This window comes from Mesoplodon bidens (genome assembly GCF_964165515.1).
Source record: "Mesoplodon bidens genome assembly, chromosome: 15".
In the NCBI taxonomy this organism is placed as follows: Eukaryota; Metazoa; Chordata; class Mammalia; order Artiodactyla; family Ziphiidae; genus Mesoplodon; species Mesoplodon bidens.
Window position 1 is genome coordinate 10567413 of NC_138171.1, and position 12678 is coordinate 10580090.

The following is a 12678-nucleotide window of genomic DNA, read 5'->3' on the forward strand; positions in this document are numbered from 1 at the left end:
GTGTGTGTCACACTTTCACGTTGTAAAATAAGGCAATGAAAGCAGAGCGAGGGGAGCATTTTCACTTAGAAGACCGTTCTTTCCATAATGATAATACGACTCTACTGGAAGGTCCCATTTACTGAGTGTTTATTTTGTGTGTTTTGGGCTTCATGTGGATAAGGTGAAACATCAGGTGGGTATTGTCACCAACCTCAGCAACTGTGTTATACACGAGGACTCAGAGGTCCCCCAGGTCACACAGCCGGACGGGGGGTGGGGGAGAGGGGTGAAGCCATGGAGCTGGGGGGCCCCTAGCACTGTGTATGGACCGAGACCCGGACCTCAGTGCAGACGCCTTGCTAGGGCGGGGCTGGACTGGCCTCCCCAGCAATCTTGTCTTGCGGTTTTGGGGAGTGGCCAGAGATCTCCCCAAATATTCATGGGGCCTAGATGTTGGGGTGAGCACCTGGGAACCTGATGGAAGGAAGGGTGATGATGATTCGACTTTCAGATGTCTGCTGCAGAAATGATTTACCTGCTAGGGCTGACGGGGAGCAGATGTCTCATTTCTGAATCAGTTCAGGTTTGACTCGTGGATGGATGCTCCCAACATTCTTTTGGGCCTCGGCTGCGTGCAGGGCCTGGAACTGTAGGGCCTAGAGCAGTGGTTCCCAGCTGCGGGGGATTCTGCCTCGCAGGAGAAATTCGGCAATGCTTGGAGATGCTTCTGGTCGTTACAACTGAGAGAGGGGAGGGGATGCTACTGGCATCTAGTGGGTGGAGGCCAGGGATGCTTCTGAACATGCTTCAGCCTCACAGCAAAGAAGTCTGTAGCCCCCAATGTCAGTAGTTCTGAGGTTGAGAACCCCTGGTCTCAGGTCTGCTGGGTTCAAGCTGTGAGACCTCGGGCAAGTTAATTCATCTCTTTGTGCCTCAGTTAACCCATCTATAAAAGGGGAGTAAACAGTGCCCATCTCACAGGTTGTGAGAATTAAGTAATTTACTACATGTAATGTGTTTACAACAGAGCCTGCCTGGCATATAAATTCTCAGCACATGTTAGCTGCTGCTGCTGCTGTTGTTGTTGTTATTATCGGCCTTTATCTGCCTTCAAAAAGCTCACTGTCTAGTAGGGAGACAGACAAGTCAATCTATACTTGATAGACTTCACTACACGACTCTTCAGGTTCTGGCAACACTACAGAGTCTGTAGTGTCTGATCCAGCCTAGGGAGAGCTTTTAGGAAGAGGTGGCCCAAGTGAAATCTTGATGGACAAATAGTGGCTTGCTAAGAAAAGTGAGGACAGGAGGTATGGAAGGGTGTTCTGGGCATGGGGAACAGCATGTGCAAAGGATGGAGGCACAGGGGACTGAGAGCAGCCACCTCTGAATCCCTCATCTCTGCCTCCACCTTCTGCCTCTTTCGGAATCCTGATGCCTCGAGTGTGGGCTGGGTACCTCGCATGGCAAGTGGGATGGTTTCACGCGCCGCCCCAATGAGTACATTGCATACGCGGGTCATCCCCTTGGCAGGGCACCTTCTCTTGAGTCAGGAGTGAGGCCTCCGTCAGGTGCTACTGTGTCTTTAACGCCTTTCTTTCTGATACTTGCTGTTTCCTCCCCCCAGTGCCAGCTTTAAAAAAGGCAGACTTTCTGGGGTCGTGGAAATGTCCTGCGTCATGATTGTGCTAGTGACAAGGGTATAGAGCATCTGGCAAAACTCACTGAACTCTGCACTCAAAATCTGTACGTATAAATGATACCTTATTTAAATAAAGAGCATCAAGGAGGAAGAAAAGTGGGCCTCAGGCTCAGAGCCTTTGGCTAGCAACAGTGTCTCGCTTGAATTTAGTAACTTTTATTTTGATTGTAGTTTTACCCTACCTTCTATTTATGGAGGTGACACTGATTTTCCATTTGTGGTATGGGTGTAAAGTTTCCGTAAAAAAAAAAAAAAGAAAGTAATATGCGAACGAATTTACATAGAAATATTAAGTGAATAATATTCACTGGTGGTACATGAATATAGCAAAGATCATGCGAGTGGTAAGAGAAGCAAGCTTTTTGGAAACCCTTCTGAGAGAATCTGGTGCTTCTGAGATGAGAGGAACTTGGCCCAGTGCTGTGTGGGCACAGTGAGGGAGTTATCTGCAAGGGTGGCAGTTGTTTACGGAGAAATAGTGAAGAATCCTAGCTACTTAAAGAAATATTTTAATCATGAGCCTTTCGTCTGTGAGAATTACTGTCAAATACCCAGGGGAATGAGAATTAAATGATTATAAATTACCTCCATATTACTTGCTTGTGGGTAAACTTTCAAAATCTTGGGGAGAGAAGAAAAAAGAAACTCTGCTGCTTGGATTAATTAAAACCCATGTAAATGCTTTAAATGCTTTTGCTCAGCAAACTGGCCTTTCTCTTTTTCATTGCTGCCCCGGAGTGTGAGTGATGTGTGTTTTTATGGCAAAAAGTTTCTGTGACTTTCACGTCAGCCCCGAGGGGGTGTTTCTGATAAGATGTAATGCAGTTTTTCTGATAAGGCCGGAATTTTTGCTAAGAGGCTTTCTGTGTTTTGTTTTGCTGGTTCACAGGGCAATGGATTATCAGAATGTTGTTGGACATGGATTTGACCTGGATCTCTTCCTAGATTAAAAATCTATGCTCTGTTACCTGCCAGGAAGGCTGTGTGTGCGTGTGTGTGCAGGCACAAGTACAAGTTTATATTGAACTGCAGCTTTACAAGAACCCTAGACCCTACAGACTCTAGTTAGAAAAATGAAAGGACGTCAGAGCCAGAAGCAGCCAAGGAGACTGATCTGGTTTAACGCCGTCCGGTTACAAATGAGGAGGTTGAGACCTAGAGTGGGTGGGGGACTTTTCCAAGGTCACACAACTAGTTAGTGGCAGAGTAGGACTAGAACGCAATTTCCTGCTTCCTAAACCAGGTGTCATTGCTATATATCATGTTATGTCCCCCCCCCCCGCTTTAAAATAAATAAAATAAAAACATGTGCCTTTTGGAAATTATCTTTCTATTCTCAAGGTAGTACAGAAATCAGAGTCTCCTTTCTGCCTCTGCCCCTAATTACTTAGCTCTTCTCCCTGGAGGAAATCACTGTTACCTGTAGCTTCCAGGGAAAGCCTGTGTACCCATAAGCATTGTGTGTGTGTATGTGTGTGTGTGTACATACTCACCCTGTTTCTATCCTATGCATACTGTGTGCATCTTTAACAGCATCTTGTGGTCGTTCTATGTCAATGTATAAAGAACCTTTTCAACCCTTTTTGTAACTGTATTGTATCTCACTATGTGAATGACAGAATTTAACCCATCCCCAACTGATGGACAGTAGGTTGCTTCCAGTCTGTGGGGATTATAAACAGGGCTGGACTGACTAAACTTATGCATACCTGATTTTGCCCATGTGCTGGATAAATTTCTAAAAGTGACATTGCTTGATTCCAAGTATACGTGCGTTTGGAATTTAGATAGATATTACCAAATCACCCTCTCTTAAGGTTATGTCTTTCTACCATTTGTTTTGGATGTTAGCATCTTTGAGGAGTAGTTTAAATATTTCATGCTTTATTCAGCAGACCGACAAATATTTTTGGAGGGCCTGCTTTGTGGCAGGTCCTGTCCAGTCGTTAGGAATACAGTGGTGGTGGTGGTGGTGGTGGTGGTGGTGAGAGAGTCCTCATGGAATTGATTGATCGGTGGAGGTGGGGCTGGGAGTTGGAGGAGAGGCAGATGATAAACAAGTAACTACAGAATTACTGAATTAGAATTGTGAGAAGTGCAGTGGAGCAGGGCAGGGAAGTGTGAGTGGGGTCTGATCTCGTCAAGAAGGTCAGAAGGACTTCTGAGAGCACATGACACTTTAGCCAAGCTTCAGCAAAGGAGCGGTTTTAGTTACGAAGAGGGCTGGGTGGGGGAGGAGTTGTTGAGCAGAGGGAACAGCAAGTGCAAAGGTCCTGAGGCAGAAAGGAACTTGGCATTTTCTGAGAATGACAGCCAGTTTGGCTGGAGTCTGGGGAGAGAGGAGGGGGGAGAGGGGAGAGAGAGGCAAGGCTAGAGGGGCAGGCAGAGGCTCAACCGGGCTGACCTAGTTGAGGTTGTTTATCTTGATCCTAGGAGCTATGGAAAGCCATTTCTGGGCTCTCACCTGGGGTGGGGCACCACCTGAACCCTATGAGATCAGCTCAGCTAAACCAGATAGCACTTACTCCAGGATGGCCCAGAAAGGGCACCGAGGAAGTGGAGGATCACCTGTGTGCACCAACCAGCTCTGCTGTTATAGTGCAAAAGCCAGCCACAGGCTATGTGTAAACAAATAGGAGCGGCTTTGTTCCAATAAAACTGTACTTACACACGCAATCTGTGGGCCAGCTTTGGTCCAGGGGCTGTAGTTTGCCTGCCTCTGATCTAGCAGCATGTGATTCTCTAAACAGATAATATCTGATGTGTTGTGAGCTGCTAACAGGTGTCAGTGGAGAAAAGATGGCAGGGAAATGGGGTGGAGAACGACACAGGGGTGGGGATGGAGATGATCCTTTTGATGGGCCTAAGGAGCTGCTGACTGAGCAGGCATGTGAAGGAATTAAGGGAAGCAGCCAGGTGAAGATCTTGGGGAGAGAGTTTCTAGGGAGAGGGAGCTCCACAGCAGGAGCTGCTTGAAGAATCGTGAGGATGTCAGCAGGGCTGGTGCTGAGTCAGCTTGGGGAAAAGTGGGGAGAGTGGGAGTAGTGAGACAGGCCAGGGCTAGGGGACAAGTGTGTTAAGGACTGTCCTGGGGACATCTAGGGAAGCCTTTAAAGCGGGTTTCACTTTACAGTGGACATTTCGGTAGACGGCTGCGTGGAGAACAGACCATAGAGGGTGAGTGTAGAAATGGGGAGACCAGGGAGGAGGTGACGGCAACAGTCCAATTGGAAGAAGGTGGCGGGAGGTGGTGACACATGAATTTGGTTCACATTTTAATAGAGCGGTCAGGCTTTGCTGATGGATTGGATGTAAGGTCATGAGAGGAGAGTCGAGGCTGACCCAAGTAACGACAGAGAGGGTGGAGGGGCCTCTGTTGAGCTGGGGAGCTTGCAGGAGGGGCGGGGTGTGGGATGGTGGGAACAAATAGCTGGTTCCCTCACTAATCTCACTCTCCAGCCACGGGTTCTTTCGAGGTGGCAGCAGAAGCCTGAGCTAGGTGGCCGCGATTAAAGAACAAAATTAGATCATTCTGTATCCACTGATTTTACTAGTTTGGGAGGCTCTATAGCTATGGCTCTGTCTTTTGGGGGCCAAGTAGCTTTTCTGGGGGATCTCTAATCCTGTTCATTCTCTATTTGGGTGAATCTCTTCCCCTCCCTGGACCTCAGTTTCCTCATCTGTAAAATGGCACAAGATGAGATATGGCTCAGGAGTCCTGGTTGTAAATTAAGTCACTTTTTAACATGTGGGCATAAACATTTGGGATTTGAACCCAGAGCTTCATGGTCTCCAGAGCTGCTGTGGCCTCCCCCTGCATCTTGTAGCCGTATCATACAGGTAGAAAGAGCAGATGGGCCTAGGTCAGTGTTTTTCAAACTGTGGGTCATGACCCACTGGTGGGACAGGAAATCTGTTTAATGAGTTATGACCAGAATTTAAACAAACTAACCCCAGACAGGAGGATAGATAAGAGTGCATCATATGTAGCAGGGTAAGTATTGTTTTGGGAAGCTTTTGTTTCGGGTGCCAGTGAACATGGTGGTGTGAACTGAATCGGGAAATAAAATCACATTTCTTTCAAGGGCTGCACTGAAACAAAAGTTTGGAAGCCGTTAGCCCAGCCAGCCATCCAGGTCTCTGGCTGCTGCTGCATGGCTTGGACCAGCTGTGCTCGTGCACCTGCACTAAAATCCTTCCGCTTTGATCTCTCCGTTCGAGGAATCTGGGATGAAGTGGCCTCACTTTCCTTCTGTGAGGGAAGGAGTTTCTAGCTCTGGGGTTTGGTGTGGTGGGGATTAAAAAAAAAAACAGACAAAACCCAATCTGTGATTGCTCTGCATCCGGAGTTGTGTTTTAGAGGCTTAAAAAGACCCCTCCCTCCCCCCTTCTCTTTCCAGAAGAACCGAATGCACATAAGGTCGCCAGCCCACCCTCCGGACTCGCATACCCCGATGATGTCCTGGACTATGGCCTCAAGCCATACAGCCCCCTAGCCAGTCTCTCTGGCGAGCCCCCCCGCCGGTTGGGAGAGCCGGATAGGGTAGGGCCCCAGAACTTTCTGTGCCCTGCCAAGCCAGCGGGGGCCTCGGGCCTGAGCCCTCGGATCGAGATCACTCCATCCCACGAACTGATGCAGGCAGGGGGGCCCTTCCGCGTGAGAGACACTGGCCTGGTCGAGCAGCCGCCCCTGCCGGGGGTGGCCGCCAGCCCGAGGTTCACGCTGCCTGTGCCCGGCTTCGAGGGCTACCGCGAGCCGCTTTGCTTGAGCCCCGCTAGCAGCGGCTCCTCTGCCAGCTTCATTTCCGACACCTTCTCCCCCTACACCTCGCCCTGCGTCTCGCCCAATAACGGCGGGCCCGACGACCTGTGTCCCCAGTTTCAAAACATCCCTGCTCATTATTCCCCCAGAACCTCGCCAATAATGTCACCTCGAACCGGCCTCGCTGAGGACAGCTGCCTGGGCCGCCACTCGCCCGTGCCCCGTCCGGCCTCCCGCTCCTCGTCGCCTGGTACCAAGCGGAGGCATTCGTGCGCTGGGGCCTTGGTTGCCCCGCTGCCCGGAGCCTCACCCCAGCGCTCGCGGAGCCCCTCGCCGCAGCCCCGGGACGACGGCGCCCCTGCCGGGTACGCCCCCGCGGCTGGCTCTGCCGTCCTCATGGATGCCCTGAACAGCCTCGCTGCCGACTCGCCCTGTGGGATCCCCCCCAAGATGTGGAAGACCAGCCCCGACCCGTCGCCGGTGTCCACCGCCCCGTCCAAGGCTGGCCTGCCCCGCCACATCTACCCAGCCGTGGAGTTCCTGGGGCCCTGCGAGCAGGAGGAGAGGAGGAACTCGGCCCCCGAGTCCATCTTGCTGGTGCCACCAACTTGGCCCAAGCAGCTGGTGCCCGCCATTCCCATCTGCAGGTGAGTCAGACTTTGAAAACGATTTAGTCCATGGTCCAGTTTTTTTTTTTTTTTTTTTTTTTTTTGGTACGCGGGCCTCTCACTGTTGTGGCCTCTCGCATTGCGGAGCACAGGCTCCAGACGCGCAGCTCAGCAGCCATGGCTCACGGGCCCAGCCGCTCCACGGCATGTGGGATCTTCCCGGACCGGGGCACGAACCCGTGTCCCCTGCATCGGCAGGCGGACTCTCAACCACTGCGCCACCAGGGAAGCCCCATGGTCCAGTTTTAAGAGAAGGTTTTCTGGTTATGAGCATGGGATTCAGAGTTGGCTAGACTGGTCTTAAATCCTGGCTCTCCATTTACTGGCTGCCAGACCTTGAAAAGGAAGTTAAATTCTCTGGGAAAACAAAACAAAACTCTGAGCTGCAGTTTTCCCATCTGTTAAATGGGTGTAAGTGTCCCTGACTTACTGGGTGGTTGTTAGGAGGACGCAGTCATAGGATGCATGTGATTGCTCATACGACACTGAGCTCATTCACGCATTTGCTTATTTAACAAGTATTTATCAAACACCTACTATGTGCCAGGCACTGTTACAGGTGTTGGGGAGACAGTGTGAACAAAATGGGGAACAAAATTCTGCCTTCGTGGAGCTGACGTTCTAGTAAGCTCAAAGCAAGCCTGAACACGTGGAATTTGCTATCTTATTAGAAGAGGAATTGATGTTTGTTGGCATCTGCTATGTGCCTCAGTATTGCAATCAGTGATATGGAGGCCTTCAAAAAACGTGGGAGCCATAATCCTCAAGGAGCTTAAAATCTTGGCAAGCTGAAGAGATGCATGAAGAGCAGCATGTAGGCTTGAGGTCTCCAGGGATGGATCCGAGCCCTGGCTCTGCCACTCACTGGCTGTGTGATCATGGGCATGTCTGCTGCTGCCATCCTGCTGTGCCCACAACAGACATCAGTAATCATGCAGGGCCCTCTTTCTCATTGAGCACCTTTTTGATGCCGTGCCCAGGGCAGACATTGCTTATCAATCAGGACCTTCATTCTTACTGAGCACCTTTCTGGGCCTTGGTTCATTTCCTGTGAGATGAGGATAATAATAGTACCTACCGCATGGTTTTTTTGTTTGTTTATTTGTCTTTTTAAGGATTAGGTAAGATAATATATATCAGACGCTTAGCATAGAACCTACATAGGTAAGAGCTCGTGAAAGAGACAGCTGTTATTGTTATCGGGGAATCTTAGCCTTATAGAGGAAGCACTTTGTTGCTTCCTCACTGATGAGCCCTGTGCTAGGAGATTGAGTCCCCAATAGCTGTTAGAGTGATGATAGTGACAGTAATAATCACCAACATTTCAGGATGCTAGCTGTGTGCCAGGCACACTTCTAAGTACTCTCTCTGGATTATTTCATGTTATTCTCACATAAACCTGGTTTGGTTATATATTTATCTTCATTTTGATAATAAGGAAAATGAGGTACACAGATTAGGAGCAGAGATTATTTTATCTGTTTTATTAGGTGAAGGATCTAAGCTTTATGCTATTCCCATTATCCCAATGGTTTTCAAAGTGTTATTTGCTTTTAGCAAATGGAAGCCTCTTCTTTTCAAATAAAATGTTGAATGCCAAAATAGGTAATGTAGAGCCGTTTTGATGGATGTGGGGTTGAGAGTAGCCTAGGGCCCTGTCCACTGGGCCTGGCTTCCCCACGCCCACCTGCCCCCAGCCCCCACCGAAATGGACTGAATGGAGCTTCTGGTCTGATGTTTCCTCCAAAGCGGGTTCTGAGAACACTAGTGCCATCATAGGTCAGTCAGTCCCTTAAGGAAAGGAGTTTCTGGGTTTAATAGAGTTTAATAGATACCTTTGTGTAGGGGCCGCTCCCCGCTGTGGACAGAATGTGCGGTGATTTCAAAGGCCATCTGATCACGGAGTTCTGAGACTAAAGTTTCCTGGAGCCTTAGGAATGCTGATCAAGATCAACGCCTGGTGCAGGTTGAGAAACTGGGGCTCAGAGAGGTGAAGTGATATGCCCATCAGCACCCAGCTAGTTCATGACCAAGCTGGAAATCAGAATTCGAGATTCCTGACTCCTTGTTATTTCTGGTCAACTCCTTGATCAGTCTCCAAAACATGACTTATTTGGGAGTGAGGAGGAACATTAATATAAAATACAATTGTGAGGCATTTATCTGAGACTTTATTGTATATAAAATCCTTCCCTCTCCATTATGTGGCTTGATCTGAGAGGTTCTGATGAGTTAGAGTCCTTTAGTCCCTAGCAAGTGCCAATCTGTGCCAGCCAGTGAGATATTTGCAAGAATTTTCTACTCGATTGAGAAGCTAGGGCATTCAAAGAAGTCTCACGATGATATTTATCTCAGGGAGTGTGGATAACTCAGCAGGGGGCTGGAATTCAAATGCAGGATGTCAGACTGGTTCCAATGGTCTGAGTCTTAAGATTATATTTCGGTTGTCAAACACCTATTTCAGAACCAAACAAAATTAGAAGTTGATACTTAGGGATATTCCATTGAATCTTCTACTCACTAAATGTTTTGATTCATACAGGGGTGGAGTGATTTTTTAATGAGCCTTATTTTGCTAACTTTAGAAAATTTTAACTTGCATACATGAGAATAAAAGTATTTAACACATATGGCACCTTGGATGTAGACAGAAGCTTGGAGGCATCTTGGAACTGTAACTAAGGTAGAAATAAAGGCACTTTAGGCACCTGAGACTTCAGAGTTAAAGGGGCTTCAGGAGGCAGTGTGGTTATAAAGAAGGGCTGGAGATTTGCTTGCATAGTGAGGGTGGAATTGTAAGTTGGATTGTATGTTCAAGTTTGGCTCTGGCACTGACGGAGTTTGTGGGGCTGCTGCCCGCCTCCACTCTCCCCTTGGAATTGCTGTAAGAGAGAAGGGATAGAATTAGCCTCACTGCAAATGTTTAATTAAGTCCAGTTGATAATGTTAGCTTCTAGCAGTTTTGGGCTTAGCAGGAAAGACTGTCCTGATTAGATTAATGTATTCTCCTGCATGTGAAAAATCAGGACATAGTGACACAAATCCATGCATTTGCAACTTCAAAGCTACTTTGAACATACGGGTCTTCTTTGAAATAAAACTGCTTGTTCATTCATCCATTTATCCTTCCATTCATTTGTCCACCCACCCACTGAATATTCACTGATGACCTAGCAAATGTAGGCATTGCTCTAGACTCATTCCATCAATGAGGTATTTCCTTGGGCCTATTTTAAATAAATTAATAAGATAAGAGACAGTGTAGAGATGTGGAAGGAGCACTGGACCGGGAGTCAAGAGACTTAAGTTGGAGCCTTGGCTGTGTCTTGCTCTGTGATCTTGGGAAAATGTCTTTAGGTTCTCTTGGGCTCTGAGTGGATGGTCTAGATAGACTGTCAAGACTTCATTCACCTCTTCAATGACCTAATACTAACCTCATATCAAGTACCTGATGTGTGTGCTGGGTAGGGTTGAGACTGTATAATAAAATGACACTTAATGTCGTGCCCTCAAAGATTTTACAAATTCAGATGCCAAAGCATACATATCCAATACCATTAATACTGTAGTCAGATCGGCTACAGGAAGTAACTATTTATTTGAAATATATACTATATTACATGAAAAAATAATTATAGCTAATATTTATTGAGCAGTTATTGTGCTTCAGCTCTTTATATGATCTCAGTATCCCCATTTTGCAGTTGAAGGAGTCTAAGGCCTAGGGAGATAGAGGCATTTGCTCTAAGTCACACAGGTAGTTAGAGGTGGAGCTGGGACTTGAACTTGGGTGTGTAATTCCAGTCATGCTCTTGACCTTTACTCCTCATTTAATTGTAGGAAGTCTGAGTGGTTTGGCTCATCCATACCAAAACCAGACACCTCTCGGTGGTTAGATGTTCTACACTTGACCCAAGAAGTAATGATTGTGACTGGGAATGGCCTCTCCCTAAATTTACTTTTAATTGAGACATCAGACATAGAAATAAGAGCTAGAAAAACTCTCAGATGTCATCTAGTCCATTTGTGGTTACAGGATACTGAGGATAAGGAAGATGAAGTTGCATACCTAATGTTACATGGCAAGTTAGTGACACAGTGGGGCCCCTGATTTCTATTTCAGTGTTCCTTCTTCCACACTTACTCCTTTGGAAAAGACAAACATCCTGGATAAGGGATGTTCTTTAGAGGTGAAAGGTGATATTCTTCAAAATTTCCAGAGGAAAAGAAGTTACAGTGGTTCAGAACATGCTGGAACAATCATATGAACTTAGCTTCATAAACTGAGATGTCAGTCATTCTGTCTTCATCAAGATGGAAGAGAAAACAAAGAAAGAGAATGAAAAAGATCTCTACCTTGTGAAGAGCCCTACCTATCATGTCTGAGAAATGTGTGCCTCCCAACAGCCAACAGTATCATATGCCCATTGGACATGATTTTCAGAAAAGGGACCATTTATGTTTATTGTACAGGTTGACAGGATATAATTTATTGTACACATGACTGATTCTGTTTCCTCCTTCAGCATCCCAGTGACTGCATCCCTCCCACCACTTGAGTGGCCACTCTCCCACCAGTCAGGCTCCTATGAGCTGAGGATCGAGGTGCAGCCCAAGCCACATCACCGAGCTCACTACGAGACAGAAGGCAGCCGAGGGGCTGTCAAAGCTCCGACCGGCGGCCACCCTGTGGTTCAGGTATGGCCTTGAGTTCTCTTCCTTTTGCGTCCTCATTTATCACTGGGTGATTTACTTCTGCTGAGCTACTGCTTGGTGCTTATTAGGTTGAGGTATGTGTCTTAGCCTCTTATTCCTCTGAGGGATGGGAAATTTGAGACTGAGAATCAGAAGCTAATCCAGCTACTCAGAAGCCATAGACAAAAGTCTTACTGAGCTGGATAAGGATAGAAGTGATATTCATGCTCAAGCTTCTTCTTTCTTCTCTTCTGATTGAGAGACCACTAGAGTTTTGCAGAGGTTTCTGTATTGAAGGTTTCTGAAGCCATTATTTTGGGTTTCAGTTTCAGATGAGAGTCCATTGAGGAAAATCAGTATATTGAAAAGTGGGGAAAAGTTAAAACTACAGAGTCAAATACCTAAAATAACTATTATTAGCATTTTGATATATTTCCTGTTGCCTTTTTTTCTATTCATAAACATGGCAATGTCTATCACTGTACATTTGTATACTTGATGTTATAGTAGTTTGTACTTTGATTTTTTTTCACTTTACATTATACTCTGAGCATTTCCTCCTGGTTTTTTCTTAATCATTATCTTTTTTTTTTTTTTTTTTGCGGTACGCGGGCCTCTCACTGTTGTGGCCTCTCCCGTTGCGGAGCACAGGCTCCGGACGCGCAGGCTCAGCAGCCATGGCTCACGGGCCCAGCCGCTCTGCGGCGTGTGGGATCTTCCCAGACCGGGGCACGAACCTGTGTCCCCAGCATCGGCAGGCGGACTCTCAATCACTGCGCCACCAGGGAAGCCCAATCATTATCTTTTATGTCTGTGGCTTTTGATTTAACCTCAGATCTTTTTTTCAAAATAAGTAGAGAACTGTTTTT

The 12678-nt window shown here is 47.2% G+C and overlaps 1 protein-coding gene across 6 annotated transcripts in view; it reads left to right on the forward strand.

Moving 5' to 3' along the window:
• Window positions 1-12678, forward strand: part of NFATC2 (nuclear factor of activated T cells 2) — a 160063-nt gene that overhangs the window by 26915 nt on the left and 120470 nt on the right. For 4 of the 6 annotated variants that reach the window (XM_081257301.1, XM_081257300.1, XM_081257298.1 and 1 more), the window contains 2 exons: window positions 6085-7093; window positions 11641-11812. In XM_081257301.1, the coding sequence (XP_081113427.1) occupies window positions 6318-7093; window positions 11641-11812 (948 nt within the window). In that variant the 5' untranslated portion in view covers window positions 6085-6317. The remainder of the gene's footprint in view (window positions 1-6084; window positions 7094-11640; window positions 11813-12678) is intronic. The other 2 variants (XM_081257299.1, XM_081257302.1) reach the window with 2 other exon arrangements.